The following is a 16,573-nucleotide window of genomic DNA, read 5'->3' as shown; positions in this document are numbered from 1 at the left end:
TATGAATTGTGGGGAGTGTACTACAAAAGATTGATGAAATTGTTGGGTTGATGCTTCCGATGCAGTCACAAAACTGGCATTTTGAGTGTTAATTTGTGGAGGAACTAAAGCCTTGTTCTGCCCCCAGCATCTTTATGGGAAACATGTTTACAGTTTTATGTAATGGATTATTGGGGGTGCCAGTAGTTGGGCGTCTTAGTGCTTCTGCTCCACACTTATTCTCACAGAAATGGTAAACCTGTCAGTGGATTGTACCACTTCAGGCTGCAGGGGGGAAGGCTCACATGACTGAATGCTTCTTTGCCTAGAAAACAAGATGGCAGTGAGAGGTTTGAGCCTAGCCGTTTCCCTGGCATTCCAACTTCCTCTGTGAAGTATATCAAAATAACTAAAAAATGGGGGTGCATCCCCGCACACGAGCCCTCCCCTGTGGTGTCAGTTGGTATGGTCAAGGAAGTTATTCGTTTTACCCCGAAAGTACTTTTCATTAAGTTCACAATGTTAAAACAACTTAACAAAGAATATAATAAGAGAATACAATCATTACAGTTGGGAGATAAGAAATGAAGTAGCTGTTACACTCAGTGAGTTAGCCCCCAAGTAAAAGATTTTATGGCCTAGAACAGCATCATAACAGGCAGTCTATTGTAATAAACAGAGATCACCTCTGAAATAAAGTACAGTGGTACCTCTGGTTACGAACTTAATTCGTTCCAGAGGTCCGTTCTTAACCTGAAGCACCACTTTAGCTAATGGGGTCTCCCGCTGCCGCCGCGCCACCAGCACGCGATTTCTGTTCTCATCCTGAGGTAAAGTTCTTAACCCGAGGTACTACTTCTGGGTTAGCGGAGTCTGTAACCTGAAGTGTTTGTAACCTGAGGTACCACTGTACTCTTAGTAGCAGCTGAGAATTTAACTATTCCAGGCATTTGTTTAAACCAGTGGGACTTGGCGTCTGTGAACCTGCTGTGTTCATACAGTATATGAAATAAAATCAAACCAGGCATTTTGGCCTCTGGGTAGATTTTATGTAATATGAATTTTTTTCAAGGAGAGGGCAATTTGCTAAGTCTTGGTATACCAGTAATCCAAATCGCCAAGATAAAAAGTCTTCCAGAACTGAGCAATTGTAGCAGTCAAGACGGTCCTCTCCTGTTTTGAGAATAAGGTCAGAGCCCACCGACTTGAATGGTAATAAATGCATCAGTTGCTTCCCAGCGGATCAGATGGGGGAAATCTTAACCCTGAGTAATGTGTAAGTGAACTGCATGACTTTCATGCAGCTAGATAACCTTATATGCTGTCTGCTTATACATCTGGCAGTTTGCGGGTATTGCGTTTGGATTGGTCTGAACAGTTTATTGAGCAGGGGGAGCGGTTCCCATTTTGTGGTGTTGGCTCTCCCCCTGTCTTCGTTCAACACCTATTATCTTCTGTCACTACAGAGGCAAGATGTGACGCAGGCCAGGAAGACGTTGGACCCTGAGGAACCTGGCGTCCCTGTTCCTCGCAGCTCCTTTGCTTCCAACTCCAAACCCCAGAACGGGACGCTTCCTCCTTCTCCTCATCCGAAGCTCATCCCTGCTGTTGGGTTCTCCTCACCTAAGCTCCCTGCCAAGCTGTCTTTCCTAGACGACTTCAGCAAGAGGTCCAAGAAGCAGCCTCTCCTGCCACTCAAAACATCTCAGGACTTCAGTGAGGCCACCAGTGTCAGGGTGGAGATGGGCAAGCAGAGCTCCTGGGGGGGCAAGGGCTTGGCATTGTCTTCGCAGCCGCCAGAGGCTCCCAGAGGAGACCCCGAGGCCAAAGTTCGTGAGGAAGGCCCAGAGGTGCCGAGCAAGGCCTCCTCGCCTTTGACTTCTTCCTCCTCATCTTCTTCCTCCTCGTCCTCTTCGAGCAGCTCCTTTTCCTCCAGTCCAGCACATCGCCCAGCCAAAGGACTCCCGCAGGCCACGATGGGCGTCAACGGCTACTGCTCCTCTCAGGAATCGGACTGTGCCTCTGGGAAACCTGTTTCCGAGGACTCCAAGTTTGCCAAGCTGAAGTCGCCTTTGCTGGCTAATGTGACCAATCTGGAGCTGGGAAATACCATGTCCCCCCCACCTGCAAAAAAACTGGCCCTCTCTGCCAGGAAGGTGCGTTTTAGGGGTACTTTACCTCACCTACCTCCAAAATGGTGGCAAAAGGAGTGGTGATTTGGGGGGTGGGGTGGGGTGGGGTAGATTCAGGCAGGGGGCATTTCAGGCTGCAGACTTATCATGCAATCGTAGAGTTGGAAGGGATCATCTAGTCCAGGGTTTCCCAAACATGGGTCTCCAGCTGTTTTTGGACTACAACTTCCATCATCCCTAGCTAGCAGGACCAGTGGTCAGGGATGATGGGAACTGTAGTCCAGAAGCAGCTGGAAACCCAAGTTTGGGAAACTGATCTAGTCCAACCCCCTGCAAGGCAGGAATATTTTGCCCAAAGCAGGGCTCAAACCCACAACCTTGAGATTCAAGAGTCTCATTCTTTACCAGCTGAGCTGTTTTGTAGGTAGGAGCCCAGGGAGATTCATCACCTGGCCAGCTTGTAAGTCCCAAGTACTTTCTGACTACCCTCCATTGTTGCATACTTGGGGGCAATACTACAGCCCACACATAATGCTAAGTCAAATCATGGCTTAGTGTGAAAAAGCAAATGTGCAGGTTCCCTGATTCAAGGATTGCAGCCACAGCACTCCTCTTGTGCTGCCCAGGGCTGAGCAGTGGCTTGGCCCAGGTTCAGATGCCGTTCTAAGCCAAACCATGGCTTGGTCCTGGGTAGCATGGCAGCAAGCAGAACCCGGGGAGGAGCAAAGCAGCTGAGATCTCCATTCCCGGAACCGGCGTGTGCCCTATTTGTGCTCAGCCATGGTTTGGCTTGATTCAACCCGCGAACAAGCTCAGTATTCTTTTAAGCAGATGGCTTGCCTTGCGTATGCATTCTGTGCAGGGGGACCCTGTTTCCCTAGAGTCTAGGGGAGAAACTTGTGTTCTGTAGAGCTGGTCTCCCCTCATTCTTGCCCCTTCAAATCCTCTTGCTTGGTGAGGCCTATATTTCACTGCTCACAGGGCCAGAGCAGAGAGACCCTGGCTGGTTCTTTTCGTTCCTCTCTTTGGAAACAAAGAAGATGGGAAGGTGCCTGTTGCCCATTGTTTTATTCTAACACTGTTCTGTCTTTATACATGTCCTTCCTTCTTTTCCCTTTGTTTCTAACAGCAAACACTTTTCTGATTCTTTTTCCCTGTCCCACCCCCACCTGTTCTTTTGTTTTCCCCCTCCCCTCTCTTCTTGCTCTGCCCCCTGGGGTCACGGAAACCTCTTTTTAGACCACCAAGTTTTTATTTATGTCAATAACTACAGGGCAGCAACACACTGCAGAAACTGAGCAGCAGTGAGCGCCTGGCGCCGCCCCACCCTCCACCAGCTGCTACAAAAACCACCCACCCCGTCTGTGCTGCTGCGCTCGACTATCCCAGGTGAGCTCCCGGGGCCCTTGCGGGGGTGGGGGGCGGTCATAACCTTGGCCTGGCTTTCTGAACCCTGTCCTTGCTGTGTGGCTCTTTGGCTTGTCATAATAAGTCACTGTATTGTTTGGTACTTTTCTGAAGCAAAGCCTTTCTGGATTTGAGGGTGTTGCTGCAATTGCTAACATGTGCCTTGAAGCCCACCAGTTACTGGGTGTTGTGTCTGGTTTGGGTGCTTTGGGCAAATGGACAGGGAATGAGAAACGTCACCCCGCTTGGACATTATGTGTGAGAGCAGCCTCTGTGTTTTTTTAATTTGTGTTTTATACACACACACACAGTGGTACCTCTGGTTGCGAACGGGATCTGTTCCGGAGGCCCTTTCGTGACATGAAAAGAGTGCAACCCGCAGTGGTGCGTCTGTGCGCACACGGGTTGTGATTTCCCGCTTCTGCGCATGCGCATGGCATCATTTGGCACGTCTGCGTATGCGCGAGCGGCCAAACCCGGAAGTAACCCTTTCCGGTACTTCCGGATCGCCGCAGGACGTAACCTGAAAGAACGTAACATGAAGCGGACGTAACATGAGGTATGACTATATATGTTTGTGTGTGTGTATCGTATGTGTGCACGCACACACAACACACACACATATATATACAATGGTAAATGATATGGGTTGTAGCCAACGGCTTGTATCTATTGCAGCACTAAATAAGCATCCCATCAGCACAAGGATTCCTGCTTGTGCAGTGGGACTTTCCCCCCACTCCAAATTTGCTACAGAGGGTTGGAGGAATTCCTAGAGCAGATTGTGGGGGCGGGGGAGTTGTCGAACTGGTGATCCTTATGCTAACAGGATACTTGCGTAGTACTGCATTGGATGCAAGCCTCCGTTAGTCCTCAGAGTTGACCAGTTGCAAATAGTTGGCATGACCAACTTAGGTCCATTAGTTTCAGTGGGTCTACTCTATCTTCATTGGGTACAACCCCATAGTAAGTATTAACAGATTAGTGGCAAGCATAATGCAATAAATATTTTTAAACCTATGTACATCCTAATGGCCACACATCACTTAAAATGCATCTGTTTTAAGACAGTATAATTGTATATTGCTTTAAAAGTAGCACATGGTTCGTTTAATCATATGTGACTCCGGTCACATCAAGTCAATAGAATAAAACTTCCAACTTCAAATGTACTCGTCGATACGGCGTTCAACTTTTTTCTTTTTATATTGATTCCACCCATGCTCCTCATATTTGACCTGTATTTCAACCTACATCTTACCAAATAATTGGGGTTCTCAGTTTATTATCACGTGGTCAACCTCTGCCTGTTTATGTTTTTAAATTTCACCATATGTTCTAGGTCCCAAACGTTTCCTATCCAAGCCTCTGATTGAAGAGGGTCTGGTTTTCCCCAAGCCTGACATGTGGTCATACAGGCTGCTATTGCTATAAGGCGGACTGTCATTTTAAGATCTTCTTGGGGCTCCCACAATTCCTTTAAAATAGCCAGATAATACTACTGCTAGAACAGGTGCATGCAGGGCTGCATTCTATTCTGGGCACCTTTCTGTGGCAAAAGTGGGGCGAGCTAGGAATGTAAATTTTGTCCTTGCACAGTAGGCAAGTTTCTAAATACACCCATGCACCCCTCTAGAATCCTACATCCAGGCAACCGGAGTTCGATGGCACATACCAACCAGATAAAAACCCTTGAGAGGGTATGAAGTAGGACTGGCAAGGGCTGTGGCTCGGGGAGAGGGATCGTGGCCCACGGATGCTCGTGAGGGCCATATCAAGGCCTAGAGTGGCCGCATCTAGCCCCTGTGCCTGAGGTTCTGCATCCATCTAGTAAGGGCTGTCTTGGTAATTCATAATCCAATACTTTATTTCTCTTAATACATGATTCCAGGCCACCATCTCTTGCCTTATAACCTCGCATCAGTGCAGTCTTCCTTCCCCACCCTTTTACTAGCGCTCAGTTGAGAGTCTTTTGCATTGAGAGTCTTGTTGGCTCGCGTTGTTCATCTGAGTTCTCCAGGGACAACTGTACTTCTGGGTGCAAGTCTGCCAACCGTCCAGCCTCTGCAGAGGTGCACAACTGCATTGCTCTGTACTGCAAGCTTTTTATGCTACGGCGAGACACTCTGTTCTTTGAGACTAAACTCTTAAAAGCAATACAAATTAGCTTATACTTAGGTAGCAAAGCATCTGCATGCTTTGAATACAGATGGAACTTAAGGGGTTGTTTATCCTGCAAGAAGCAGTGCAGAACAGAGCAATAGAAGGAGGTGATCTCTAGGGAAATGCCCATGCAAGGCAGGGTGGGCGGGTTCTCACTGCTCCAGAAAACCCCAAGAATTATTGTGAACGGCCTTAAAATATTCAAATATAGCTCCACAATCTGGTGAATATAAAAACTCAAGCACCAAAGTGCCTTGGCGGGAGAGCTTTGAATTTGGCCCTGAAATAACTCCTCAATTAGGGCATAGAAATCATCCAGCCCAGAAGAACTCCACGCCTGTGTTGTGGAAATGTGCTAGCTGACTGTCCTATGAATATCTTTAGGTGAATAAATCTCTATAGATTGAGCTAGAAGTGGCATGGAACTTAGGACCCTCGTACCTACGGGACTGCCTCTCCTGGTATGCCCCGCAGAGGACCTTAAGATCCATAAATAGCAACACCCTAGAGGTCCCGGGCCCTAAGGAAGTCAGATCAGCTTCAACCAGAGCCAGGGCCTTTTCAACACTGGCTCCGGCCTGGTGGAATGCTCTGTCTCATGAGACCAGGGCCCTGCAGGATCTGATTTCTTTCTGCAGGGCCTGTAAGACAGAGTTGTTCCACCTGGCCTCTGGCTTGGAATCAACTTGATCCCCTCCCCCTCTTTCCTTTTTCCTTTCTCCTTCTGTGATGGAACTCCTATTTGGGGACTTCCCTGGCTTTTTTCTGGACCAGTCTGGATAGTTGGCCTTGGTGAAGATTTGACGTTTTCATCCCCCAAAAGTTTTTGATTTGAGTTTCTACTGAAATGAGGCTGCATTTTAATGTTGTATTTTAATCTTGTTTTTAAGTTGTATTTTAATCAATTGTTTTTATACCTGGTGTTAGCCGCCCTGAGCCCGGTCTTGGCTGGCTGGGGAGGGCAGGGTATAAATAAATTATTATTATTATTATTATTATTATTATTATTATTATTAGTGAAGAAACATTGCAGGGTCAGTGAAGTGGGGTTGGGCCTTTGGGATAGGGGCAGAAACAGTTCCAAAGCCTGACGCCATACCAGTCTTAAGCCTGGAAGGAGCTGAATGTTTATTAATGCCTAGGACATGTGGGGTGGTCTGCCTCTGTATCCCAGTTGCTGCAGATCACAAGTAGGGAAAGGGCTGTTGTGCCCAAGTCCTGGGCACCTGGTTGACCACTCTGAGAACAAAATGTAGAATTAGATGCATGAATCCAACAGGGCTTTCCTTTGCTTTGGTTGACAATGCTTTGTCCTTCTGGGTGATGTAAGGGACCATTTATGTTGTGAAAGAGGCCGGCACTGGCTCTCTTTTAGAACAGAAACGGGTGTGGTCTTCTGCAGAGACTTCTGCCGCTTTGGTGTCGGTTGGCTCTTAGCTTTGTCTGTGTGTGATTCTCTAGGACGCCCTCATCTGCTTCCAAATCTTCAGCGCCTCCACCGCCGGCCAGCAGCGCCTTTGTCAAACCCTTGCCCAGCTTCAAATCATGCTGCCTCTCTGCCGCCCCTCTGCCGCCACCTGCGGTGCCCAAAGAGGCACTGAGCCACTCTTGCCCAGACCGGGACAAGAGGCCTTTCCTTGCCAGCTCCAAGAAGAGGAAAAGGAAGCGTAGCCTCTCGGAGGAAGAACAAGGCACCCATTGCATCCCAAGCACACGAACCATTGGTGCAGAGGGAACCTGCCTCTCCAACGCACCCAGGAAGAAGAGGCAACTCGAGGAAAATGGCAGGCCTGGAGACTCCTCTCCTGAACCGGAATCTGACTTGGTGGCAGCCAGGAAGGGAGAGGAAGAGGGAATAGCTGGAGGCTGCAAGGTAGCAGATCCTAGTCTAGCTAATTCCACCCAAAAGAGGAAAAAGAAGAAAAAGAAAAGGAAGCTGCAGCAAACAGAGGAAGACTGTAAGCCTTTGCTGTCCCCTGTGAACAGGTGAGTGTTTGCTTGGTTGTCTTTTCTAGGGGAAGGGCTTTGCTTGGAGAGAGAAACATGAGCACTTGACATCTTCACCATCTGGAGGTGCATGCCTGGGGATCCTTGGATCTTGACTGTTTTCGCACACTAATACCTCATCCTGTAGAATTCTATCGGTTATATTATCTGTGCAATCGGAATGAATTTCAGGAACCAACATGTCTTTTCTGTGCAGCCAGAACAGGAGCAGTGAACAGCGTTATAGGCTTGTCTTCACTTAACCCACCCCACTGCCTGCTCAGTTATGAAGCATATTCTTATGTTATGAATGGTCTGTTGTCACCATTAGGGAAAAAGTGGTCAGAAATAGGCCATTGTATATGTGGACTGTCCCTGGATCAAGTAACTTTCCTTAAGTCCTCAAAACTCTTAACCTAGCTCAAGGTTGTCATCTGAACTAGCCAGATGTTTAACTGCGAATCACTCAAGTCAATCCATCATTTGAAAAATAAGGCTTGCCATCTTGCCCAAAAATGGCAACTGGACATTCGATTTTGGCGACTTTAACCTTGGTTTGAGGAGCCATTTGGCACCTAGGCTTATATATCTGAGTTTCTAACACTGTTGGGATGGCAAGCCATGAAGACTTAGACTAAGCTCTCAGACCCCTCTGTGAATTGCTAGGTTGCTTACATTGCTAGGTAGGAGTGTGTTTCCTTGTTACCTGTGTCTCAAGGGTCTTTGGGCCTCCCCCCTGCCCCCCCATACCTTCAATAATAATAATAATAAATAATAAAACAAGTGGAGCCTTTGAGTCTAGTGGAACCAAGCGTTGCCCTGTGTTTACACAAGTCCTTCCTGCTGCCTTTTGGACCAATGTTTTGCATAATCCTGGCCCTTCCTGTCTGGTTGACCATCTTCTTTCCTCCCCTTTAAAGGACTGTGCCTACAAACCTGAGGCACTTATTTTTGAGGCTTCAATCCTGTGCAAGCTCAATTGGGAGTAAACTCTGCTAAGCAGAGTGGGCGGTCTCCTGAGTAGAGATGTAGATATATTAAACAGGCCAAAAGGTACAGCTCAATAATTTTGATAAGAAGAAAGCAAGCACAGCATATAGTTCAGTTCCCCCAAAAGTTCCTCTTCCTTGCCCCTGTAAAATGAAAACTCTGAGGGAGGGGGGGAAGTGTGCCTCCCAGATTTCCAGAAGCCTGGTGCTTCTTATCTGTGTATAACTAAAAATAGGTTTTGGGATTCTGCCGCTGCTACTGGTACAGACTGCGGGGCGTTTTGCTCAGATGCATTTTGCAGAATATACATCTGCCTAGAGATGAAACTGACGGTTTCTGACTGGCATCTCTCTGTACGCCTGATCCTTTTAAGCAAGATCATGTAGCTGAAGGCTAGGCTTGCCATACATCAGGAAAATTCCTGATATGTCCTCGCTTTCAGGTGTAAAAATGGTGTCAGGGGAATTTTGCCGAATCGCTAAAATGTCTGGGAAAACCCGGGTGTCAGGCAACACGATGGAAAAAGCAGCAGAAACAGCTCCAAAAGCTTAGAATCACTATTTTGGGGGGCGGTTTCCCCCCAAAAGCTCAACTTTTTGAAATAATGCAACCCTACTGAAGGCTAAATCTGGACCCTCTCAGAAACATGGGCTGCTGGTTGCTGGATAAGACATGGAAAATTGGAAAGGAAAGGAAATCATATAAATATCCTTAATTTTTCTGAGTGCTAGTCCTTATGTGGCCCCAAACAGCACCATATTGGCACAGATATATTAGGCGTGGGGTGACCTCAAGGTTTACAGAAGGAAAAACAGTAGGGGGGAGAGCCCTGGAATAGCCCAGTAAGGACTGAGCATGCTCAGTACCAAATAATGCTGACTGGTTCTTTGTGGGGAGGGGGATGGACTAAATATCTGGGAAGAGGGGCATGTTTAGCTGGCTGGAATCCTGAACTGGAACACCCACCCATCCCAGTTCAGCATTTTGTTGTGAGACTTCGCTCGCATGTATAGCAGCGGTCTTCATCTTTGGAACCTGCATATAAATGCATGACGAGCCCTTTTGTGTCCTATTTCATTCTTTTATGCAGAAAGTTCAGTTTTGATGGAGGCCGTTTTAAGAGACTGGTTTTTATTTTTACCTATTTATTAGATTCATATACCACCCTTCATCATAAGATCTCCGGGTGATTCACAGAATAAAAAACAGGATAAAAACAAGTAAATAAGTAAAACAAAACATCAAAACAATATCCCACAGACACATTTAAAAGGCGGTAGAGTATTAATCAGCCAAAGGCCTGGTTGAAGAGGAATGCTTTCACCTGGTGCCTAAATATATATATAATGAAGGCACCAGGCGAACCTCGCTGGGGTGACTATTCAACAAACAGGGAGCCACCACAGAGATGTTGCCACCCTCTGTACCCCGAATGGAGGGGGCACACAAAGAAGGGCCTCAGATGATGATCTCAGAGTCCATTTGGGTTCATATGGGGAAAGGGTCCTTGGGGTGGTATTCTTTTTTTTTTAATAAATTTTTTATTGGTTTTTCAACACATATTAAAAAGACAATACAACACAATACATAAACAAACAAACAAACATATAAACATGTATAATTTCTTGACCTTTTTTTCCTTAAACCTTCTTTCAGCGACTTCCCCATACCTCCCCTTTCTGCATCCCTGTTTTAAATCTTTTCAGCAACCCCTAATTTCAATTACTTATAGCACTTTCTTTAAATCTTTTTTCTCATATCCAATTGTTTGTCACTGCAATTCTATTTTGCATTACCCAAGACATTTTAACATTCATTAATTTTACAACAATTCTTAAGATAAACTTTAAATTTCTTCCAATCTTCTTCCACCGTCTCTTTCCCTTGGTCACGGATTCTGCCAGTCATCTCCGCCAGTCCCATATAGTCGATCACCTTGGTCTGCCATTCTTCCAGTGTGGGTAGTTCTTGTGTCTTCCAGTACTTTGCTAGGAGTAGGGGTGGTATTCTTTGTACTTTCTCATTGCATTCAGATACAGTTATTTTTTATTTATTTTTTTTAAAGCAGGTTATTTTAAAGCAATGGCTGCTGATTGTACTTTTTTCTGGGTGGGTGGGAGGAACAGTTCTAACTTTAAAAAAATAAATGAATAAAACCAAAGGGGCTGGCTGTTGTTTTTTAATCCATTTTGCAGCTGCCCTCCACAGCGCGAGGCAGAAGCCTGCCTAATAGCCCATGAGCCGGTGGAGGAGTCCTGTAGCCTGAAGAAGAAGAAGAAAAAGAAGCAGCAGCAGCTTCCTTGCCCAGCTTCGGACAGCGGCAGCCCTGCTGGAGAGAGCGAGCACCGAAAGCACAAGAGGAGGGAGAAGCAGGGGGGCTCTGTGCCAGAGGCCAGCAGCCCCCAAGAAGAACAGAGAGAAAATGGCCTTTCCTCTGCTAGAATCAGCCCCCCAGGTTTGAGACATATCTATATCTTAGCTGGGTGTGTGTGCGGAGAAAGGAGATTTAGAGCGGGGGACGGTGTACCCCCCAGTTCAGATGAGCTCCTAGAATGGGCATAGGGGAGCTTGGACTTGCTGCAGTTCTAAACTAGGCTGAGCTGCCATCAGCTCCACTGTATCTGTGAAGAGCAGTAGTGACACTTGCTCCGAACCCAGAGCTCTTTTTGGGACGCGGAAGAACTGTTACCTATTTATATATTTATATTTACACACACACACACACACACACACACACACACACACACACACGTGGTTTCCTTATGTCCAAATAAAAGCAATATAGGTGCCTAACTGTCAGGACTGGTCATTATCCTCTTCAGATCACCACACAAACACTTCTTGTTCTTTTATAACTTTTTATTGTATATTAACAAACAATCTTATAAACTGTTCTTATCTTTAACTATTATTCCTCAGAGTCACTTATTTCAGATACCTTCTGAGCTCTGCTTCTCCGTGACCAGCAACTCTCAAAATGGCGAACGCGTCGTTCCTTTCGCTTTCCCGCTCTTTTTTCTAACCTCCTCACTGTAGCTGGCTTGTATCTCCTCTCCTCTGAATCTGAGCTATATTAGATTCACTGCTCTTCTCCCTCTGGGAAACTGGAAACTTCTAACTCTTAACTCTTCCCTGACACTAACTACCCAGCAACTACGTAGAATGTGGCTGTGGGTTTTCTCCCAAGGTTCCCTCTGCTTTTGTCCCAAGGCTTCATAGCCTCTGCCTGTTTGGTTTGTGCACACCGGGTGTCTCTTCCTAGGCATGCAGATGAGCTCAGATGTAACCCCCACAGCTCTGACATGTTGGCGCCTAACAGCCTAAGCTCACTTAAACAAGCCGTTGTGATTAATTCTGGGTGCAAACCCTAGGAACTTGTGCAGTATTCTGGTTGGTGGGAATGTTCCAATAGTCTGTTGGTGTCTTGCAGGTGTTTTCCCCCTGCAGGTGTAAGTGAGCATTTTTACCTTGGCCTGTGGACCACTGGGAATGCAAATCATACACCTGTTCCTGGGGTTGTGTTTCTTTTCGGTTCTGTTCCCTTGGTTTCCCTGGCACTGCTGCAGAGTGGCAGGTCAGATTTGCTGCATGACATGATTGTGCCAATACTTCTTACCACGCACCCTTCCTTCTTTCCACAGTCGCCTTGACCTGGACTGGCAGCCAGCTTAGACATGGGGACAAGTGCTCCTGGAACATCCCAAGTCCAAAGAAGGAAGTGATACATCAGAAGCACGAACAGTCTGATGTGGTCCAGGAGCTGCTGAAGGATTCTTCAGATAAAGCTTATGGAAAGCAAGGTACAGTACTGCTTTAAGGAAAGGGGTCTTCCCGTAAACAGATGAGGCCCTCCTGCTCCTGTGTTTTGGAAGGGGTTTTCTCCTCTTAAGCCACAGTAGGAAAACAAATAATGGAGATCTTTGGCATTCTCAAAAGGCACCCCGTTTTTTATGATAGAAGTGCATGTAGAGAAGACAGTGTCCCTGTTTCTCTATGCGCTTCTGGTGATAGCACTTTGCTGGCTTCTTCAATGGAGAAATGAGGGAAGGGCAGAGGGCTGGGATAGTGAGGAAGGATTGCCACCAGGGCCGGCCCACCTGTGAGGCAAGCTGAGGCAACTGCCTTGGACGGCAGGACCCACAGAGGCAGCAGATAAATGTGTTTTTGGTATTTGGATTGTTCTTATTATAAAATGAAAATGAAAAACCACAGGGGCAGCAGATCCTGATGTAGATCTTTATTCCCCACCCTGTTCCTGATGTAGATCTTCACTCATCCATTCTTCCCTGGTGGGGAGGGCGGCACCATTTTGTGGTTTGCCTCAGGTGCTGAAATGTCTTGGGCCGACCATGCGTGCCACGACCCCCAGCTCTTCTTTGACAATGTGTTTCCTCCACAGTGTTGACATGGGATGGCGAGGTGTCGGCTGTCAGCCAAGCTGCCATGCAGGATGCTGTATGGTCTCAGAGCCAGACAGTCATTGATGATTGGGATGAAGAGTTTGACAGTGGAAAGGTAAGAAGCCTATCCTGTTGCAAGCCTAGCCTAGTGTGTTGCTAGTTTGGATTGCTTTTAAAACAGGCTTCCCATCTTGAAAAGCATATATTTCTTCAGCATGCCTGCCCGCTCACTTGTTGCTAGAACAATCAAAATATATCTGCTTGCATTTATAATAGAGCTGTTATATGACCTATGAGCATGAGCCAAATTTTAGGCTTAGTGGGTGATCCTAGTGATAGTCAGGAAGACATCTTTTGGATCTCAGTCCCATTGATCACTTTCTGATCGCCTCTGGGTTGTTATTATTTAATTAGCGTTTGTGCATCCCAGCAGCTGCTTTCTGGTGAGTAGAGTGGGGAGGGAATGTCCTTTCTACGCTTCACTTGATGTGGATGGCAGCTTGGATGCTAGAAGCTGGAACAACCACGCGTTCTTTCTTCTTGCCGTAGGTGAAGAAAATCAAGAAACTCAAGCGTGAGCGGAGAAGAAATGGCAACGCGTTCCAGAAACTGCAAAGCCGGCGTAATTTCTGGGCCGTGACACATCCCGCTAAAGTTGCTAGCCTGAGCTATTGGCTTTGAGATGGTGAGGAACTTGAGTGCAGCCTACCAGAGAGATTTGGGGAATTGCAGTTTATGGAGTGGGCAAATGGAAAATTATTCGGCGGTGGAAACGGCTCGTAATTAGGACTGTGGTGCCTGTGTGCGAGGAGTCGGAAGGCGTATTTGATTTTGCAAAAGCAACAGTTAAACAATGCACTGATTTTGTTTGTGCCATAAAGGGTCCTTCATCAGCTGCAGACACCAGGTTCTGTTTGCTTTTAAAATGTGACCGTTTGATTACCTACAGCAGATATTAAGCTCATGTAGTCCTTGTTTAGACTGATTACATTATTCTAAATATGGAAGTTGGATTCTTGTCTTTTACAACTCCCAACTTCTGCCGAGGGATTTGAGCGATGACGAGGGAAGTCTTGTAGGACCTTCTACAATATGCAGGTGTAGGAGTTCTACAAAGCAGTGTTGCCATTCTTTTTCCTTTCCCTCATTTAAATCTGTGGTTGCAGAATCTCTGTTGCCCCCTTATTTATTTTTTTAGCTTGCTTTTTTCAACTTCGTTCTCTTCCTTCTGCTCCGCACACCACCCAGTGGTCAAGAGGGTGCAATCCCGTAACACTTTTCCTATGGCACTAATTCGTTCTCCATCTCGACCCCGCAGATGAGTTCTTGGCTGCAGCAATGCTATGGCGAACTCCGGTTCTTTGGAGCTCCCGGTGACCAACACAATACTGTCAACAGTCGCAAGTTGCCAACTCAACGGGACTCACGGGGAATGTCCTCCTCTTGCCTTGAAGGCTCTGATGGCTCTTCTGTGCGGTGCCTGAGGAAATGCAGGCACCCATCGCCACTTACTTGCAAGAGTGTCACGAGGAGCCTTTGCCCGGGGAAGGTCCTGTCCCTGGGTACCCGTGGGCATCAGGCATGGCTCAGCAGTGGAGCTAGGAGCAACTAGCCCTTTGGAAATGAAATCCCTCTGTTGCCTCCGCCCGCCACCATGTGTCAGCATGATGAGCTGTGATGCCCTCTGTCCCTTTCCTGCCAAGAGAAGATTGAGAAAGCCGAGAGCTGTGTCCCAACTCCTCAAGAGCTGGATGTTGTTGTGGTACATTTGCCCCTTTCCCCTCTCCCTGGCTGAGTCATTAAGACAGGATGCAACTGACGTGGCATTTCTCCACCCATCTGCAGCCCCTTCTCTGGTTTATCCCATTTCAGAGAAGTATGAAATGCTCCACTCTGGAAATATTTTTCAAGACCATTTCCCACATGCCGTTCCTGCTGTACAAAACACTTGGGACTTGAGTTTTGTGCAGCCAGGAAAGCGGGTGGTCAGGTCGTCCTGCCCTGTACAGTTGTGTTCAAATGCATTCACTGCCAGGGCCCTCGAAAGGTGCTGCTTTGCAACGACAACTTCTCGGTAGCATTCTCCAGCCATAGTTAAGTCACAGTTCATTTGAGATTTGCCTGTTGCTGGAGTGTGTTGCTTCAAGCTGCAGGCAGGGGAAGAAATGTTTGAATGCTCCACACAACAATAATAATTAAAAAATTCCATGCACACATCAACTAGGAGTTCTTTTCCACAAAGGAGTGTTCAGACATTCACATCCCCACTTGCAGTCTTGAAGCTTCCTTGCTTTGGGTCTTTTCTTCATGCCTCCTCTTAAGCGTTGTCCTAATTAACTTCCGGCAGGCATTGTTGCACAGCTTGTGTGGCAGAAGTTAATGACTCCAAGAGGACCTGATTCTCTCGCAGCATATTTCCAACTTGGGAGTTTGTGTTGGAGAGAGGTTGCCCGAAACATCACTTGCTTTGGCACCAAGGCAGAGCGGGCTGCTGCCTGCCAAAATGAGGGAGACCCAAGTGCCCCTGTGCCAAACCTTTTTCAGTGGGTAGTTGTCAAGCCAAGTGGTGCCAGGGCTCCTGTTCCTGCAGGGCTGGCCTAGGGTTTCCTTTATTCCCTTGCATCTGCTGCTGTCTAGCTGTTAACCTTGGTGGCTTACTCCCAAGTAGGCAGCCTTTACCTGTAACTTCCCCACAAATGCATGATTGGTTGGAGGGGCAATCCATGTGCATCCCACCCATTCCTGGCATTCCCAGCATTGCTCATTCAACTTTGGCATCCATTCCCTCTCTTCATAGATTGGGTGCAAAGGTTGAAAACTAGCTTTATTTTCTCCACCGTATCAAAGCAGTTACCAAAACGGTTTTGGCCATTGCATTTAATTTGAGCTGATGATTTATTATGATTATTATGATTCTTTTTTTCTTTATCTTGGGGAGGGGGGCACTGACCCTGTTCACTCTCTCAGCGGGGAGCAGTCTCTTCCCCTCTGGCAGTGCCCGTTTAACAATCTCCTGCCAACATGTAGATACCCCAAGCGGGTATTATGCACCTCATGCTGGGGCTTGCTGCAGTAGCCCTAGTTGTAGCAATGGTTCATGGTGCAATAAAGGAATGTTTTGTGTATGTGTGTGTCTTCAGTCTTGTCGATTGGTTTCTCTTGTGATTGATTGCAGCAGTAATTCTTCCATGACCGCTCACCTCTTAAGCTTGCCATTAGTCTGAAGCCCTAGCTGAGAACTCCTTTGTTCCACTTGGTTTATCCCCCTTGTCTCAGGCCTTCCTACTCTCTCTCTTTCTGTTGACACTCATCAATCTGTGTAGTTGCAGTACTGGGGTGGTTATGTTGGGTACTTTTCAAGACATCCTAACATCGTAACACCCTTATGTGCATGCCTTTGCTTTGGCCTATTGCAGAACTGAAGGCAAAAGCTAGGGGGAAGACTTGAGCCCAGCCTCTGAAATAAGGGCATTTGACCTAACCAATGGATTTTTTTTGGGGGGGGGGAATCTCGTG

At 46.9% G+C, this 16,573-nt stretch overlaps 1 protein-coding gene across 6 annotated transcripts in view; it reads left to right on the top strand.

Moving 5' to 3' along the window:
- Positions 1-16,182, top strand: part of USP36 (ubiquitin specific peptidase 36) — a 31,821-nt gene extending 15,639 nt beyond the window's left edge. For 5 of the 6 annotated variants that reach the window (XM_083598609.1, XM_083598605.1, XM_083598604.1 and 2 more), the window contains exons 13-20: positions 1,446-2,135; positions 3,385-3,500; positions 7,143-7,667; positions 10,853-11,112; positions 12,299-12,457; positions 13,057-13,172; positions 13,607-13,742; positions 14,376-16,182. In XM_083598609.1, coding sequence (XP_083454735.1) covers positions 1,446-2,135; positions 3,385-3,500; positions 7,143-7,667; positions 10,853-11,112; positions 12,299-12,457; positions 13,057-13,172; positions 13,607-13,738 — 1,998 coding nt within the window. In that variant the 3' untranslated portion in view covers positions 13,739-13,742; positions 14,376-16,182. The remainder of the gene's footprint in view (positions 1-1,445; positions 2,136-3,384; positions 3,501-7,142; positions 7,668-10,852; positions 11,113-12,298; positions 12,458-13,056; positions 13,173-13,606; positions 13,743-14,375) is intronic. The other variant, XM_083598608.1, reaches the window with a different exon arrangement.
- The last annotated feature ends 391 nt before the right edge of the window (positions 16,183-16,573 follow it).

The sequence above is a fragment of the Podarcis filfolensis genome, assembly GCF_964270895.1.
Source record: "Podarcis filfolensis genome assembly, chromosome: 2".
NCBI lineage: Eukaryota > Metazoa > Chordata > Lepidosauria > Squamata > Lacertidae > Podarcis > Podarcis filfolensis.
This window is presented reverse-complemented; position numbering and strand designations above follow the sequence as displayed.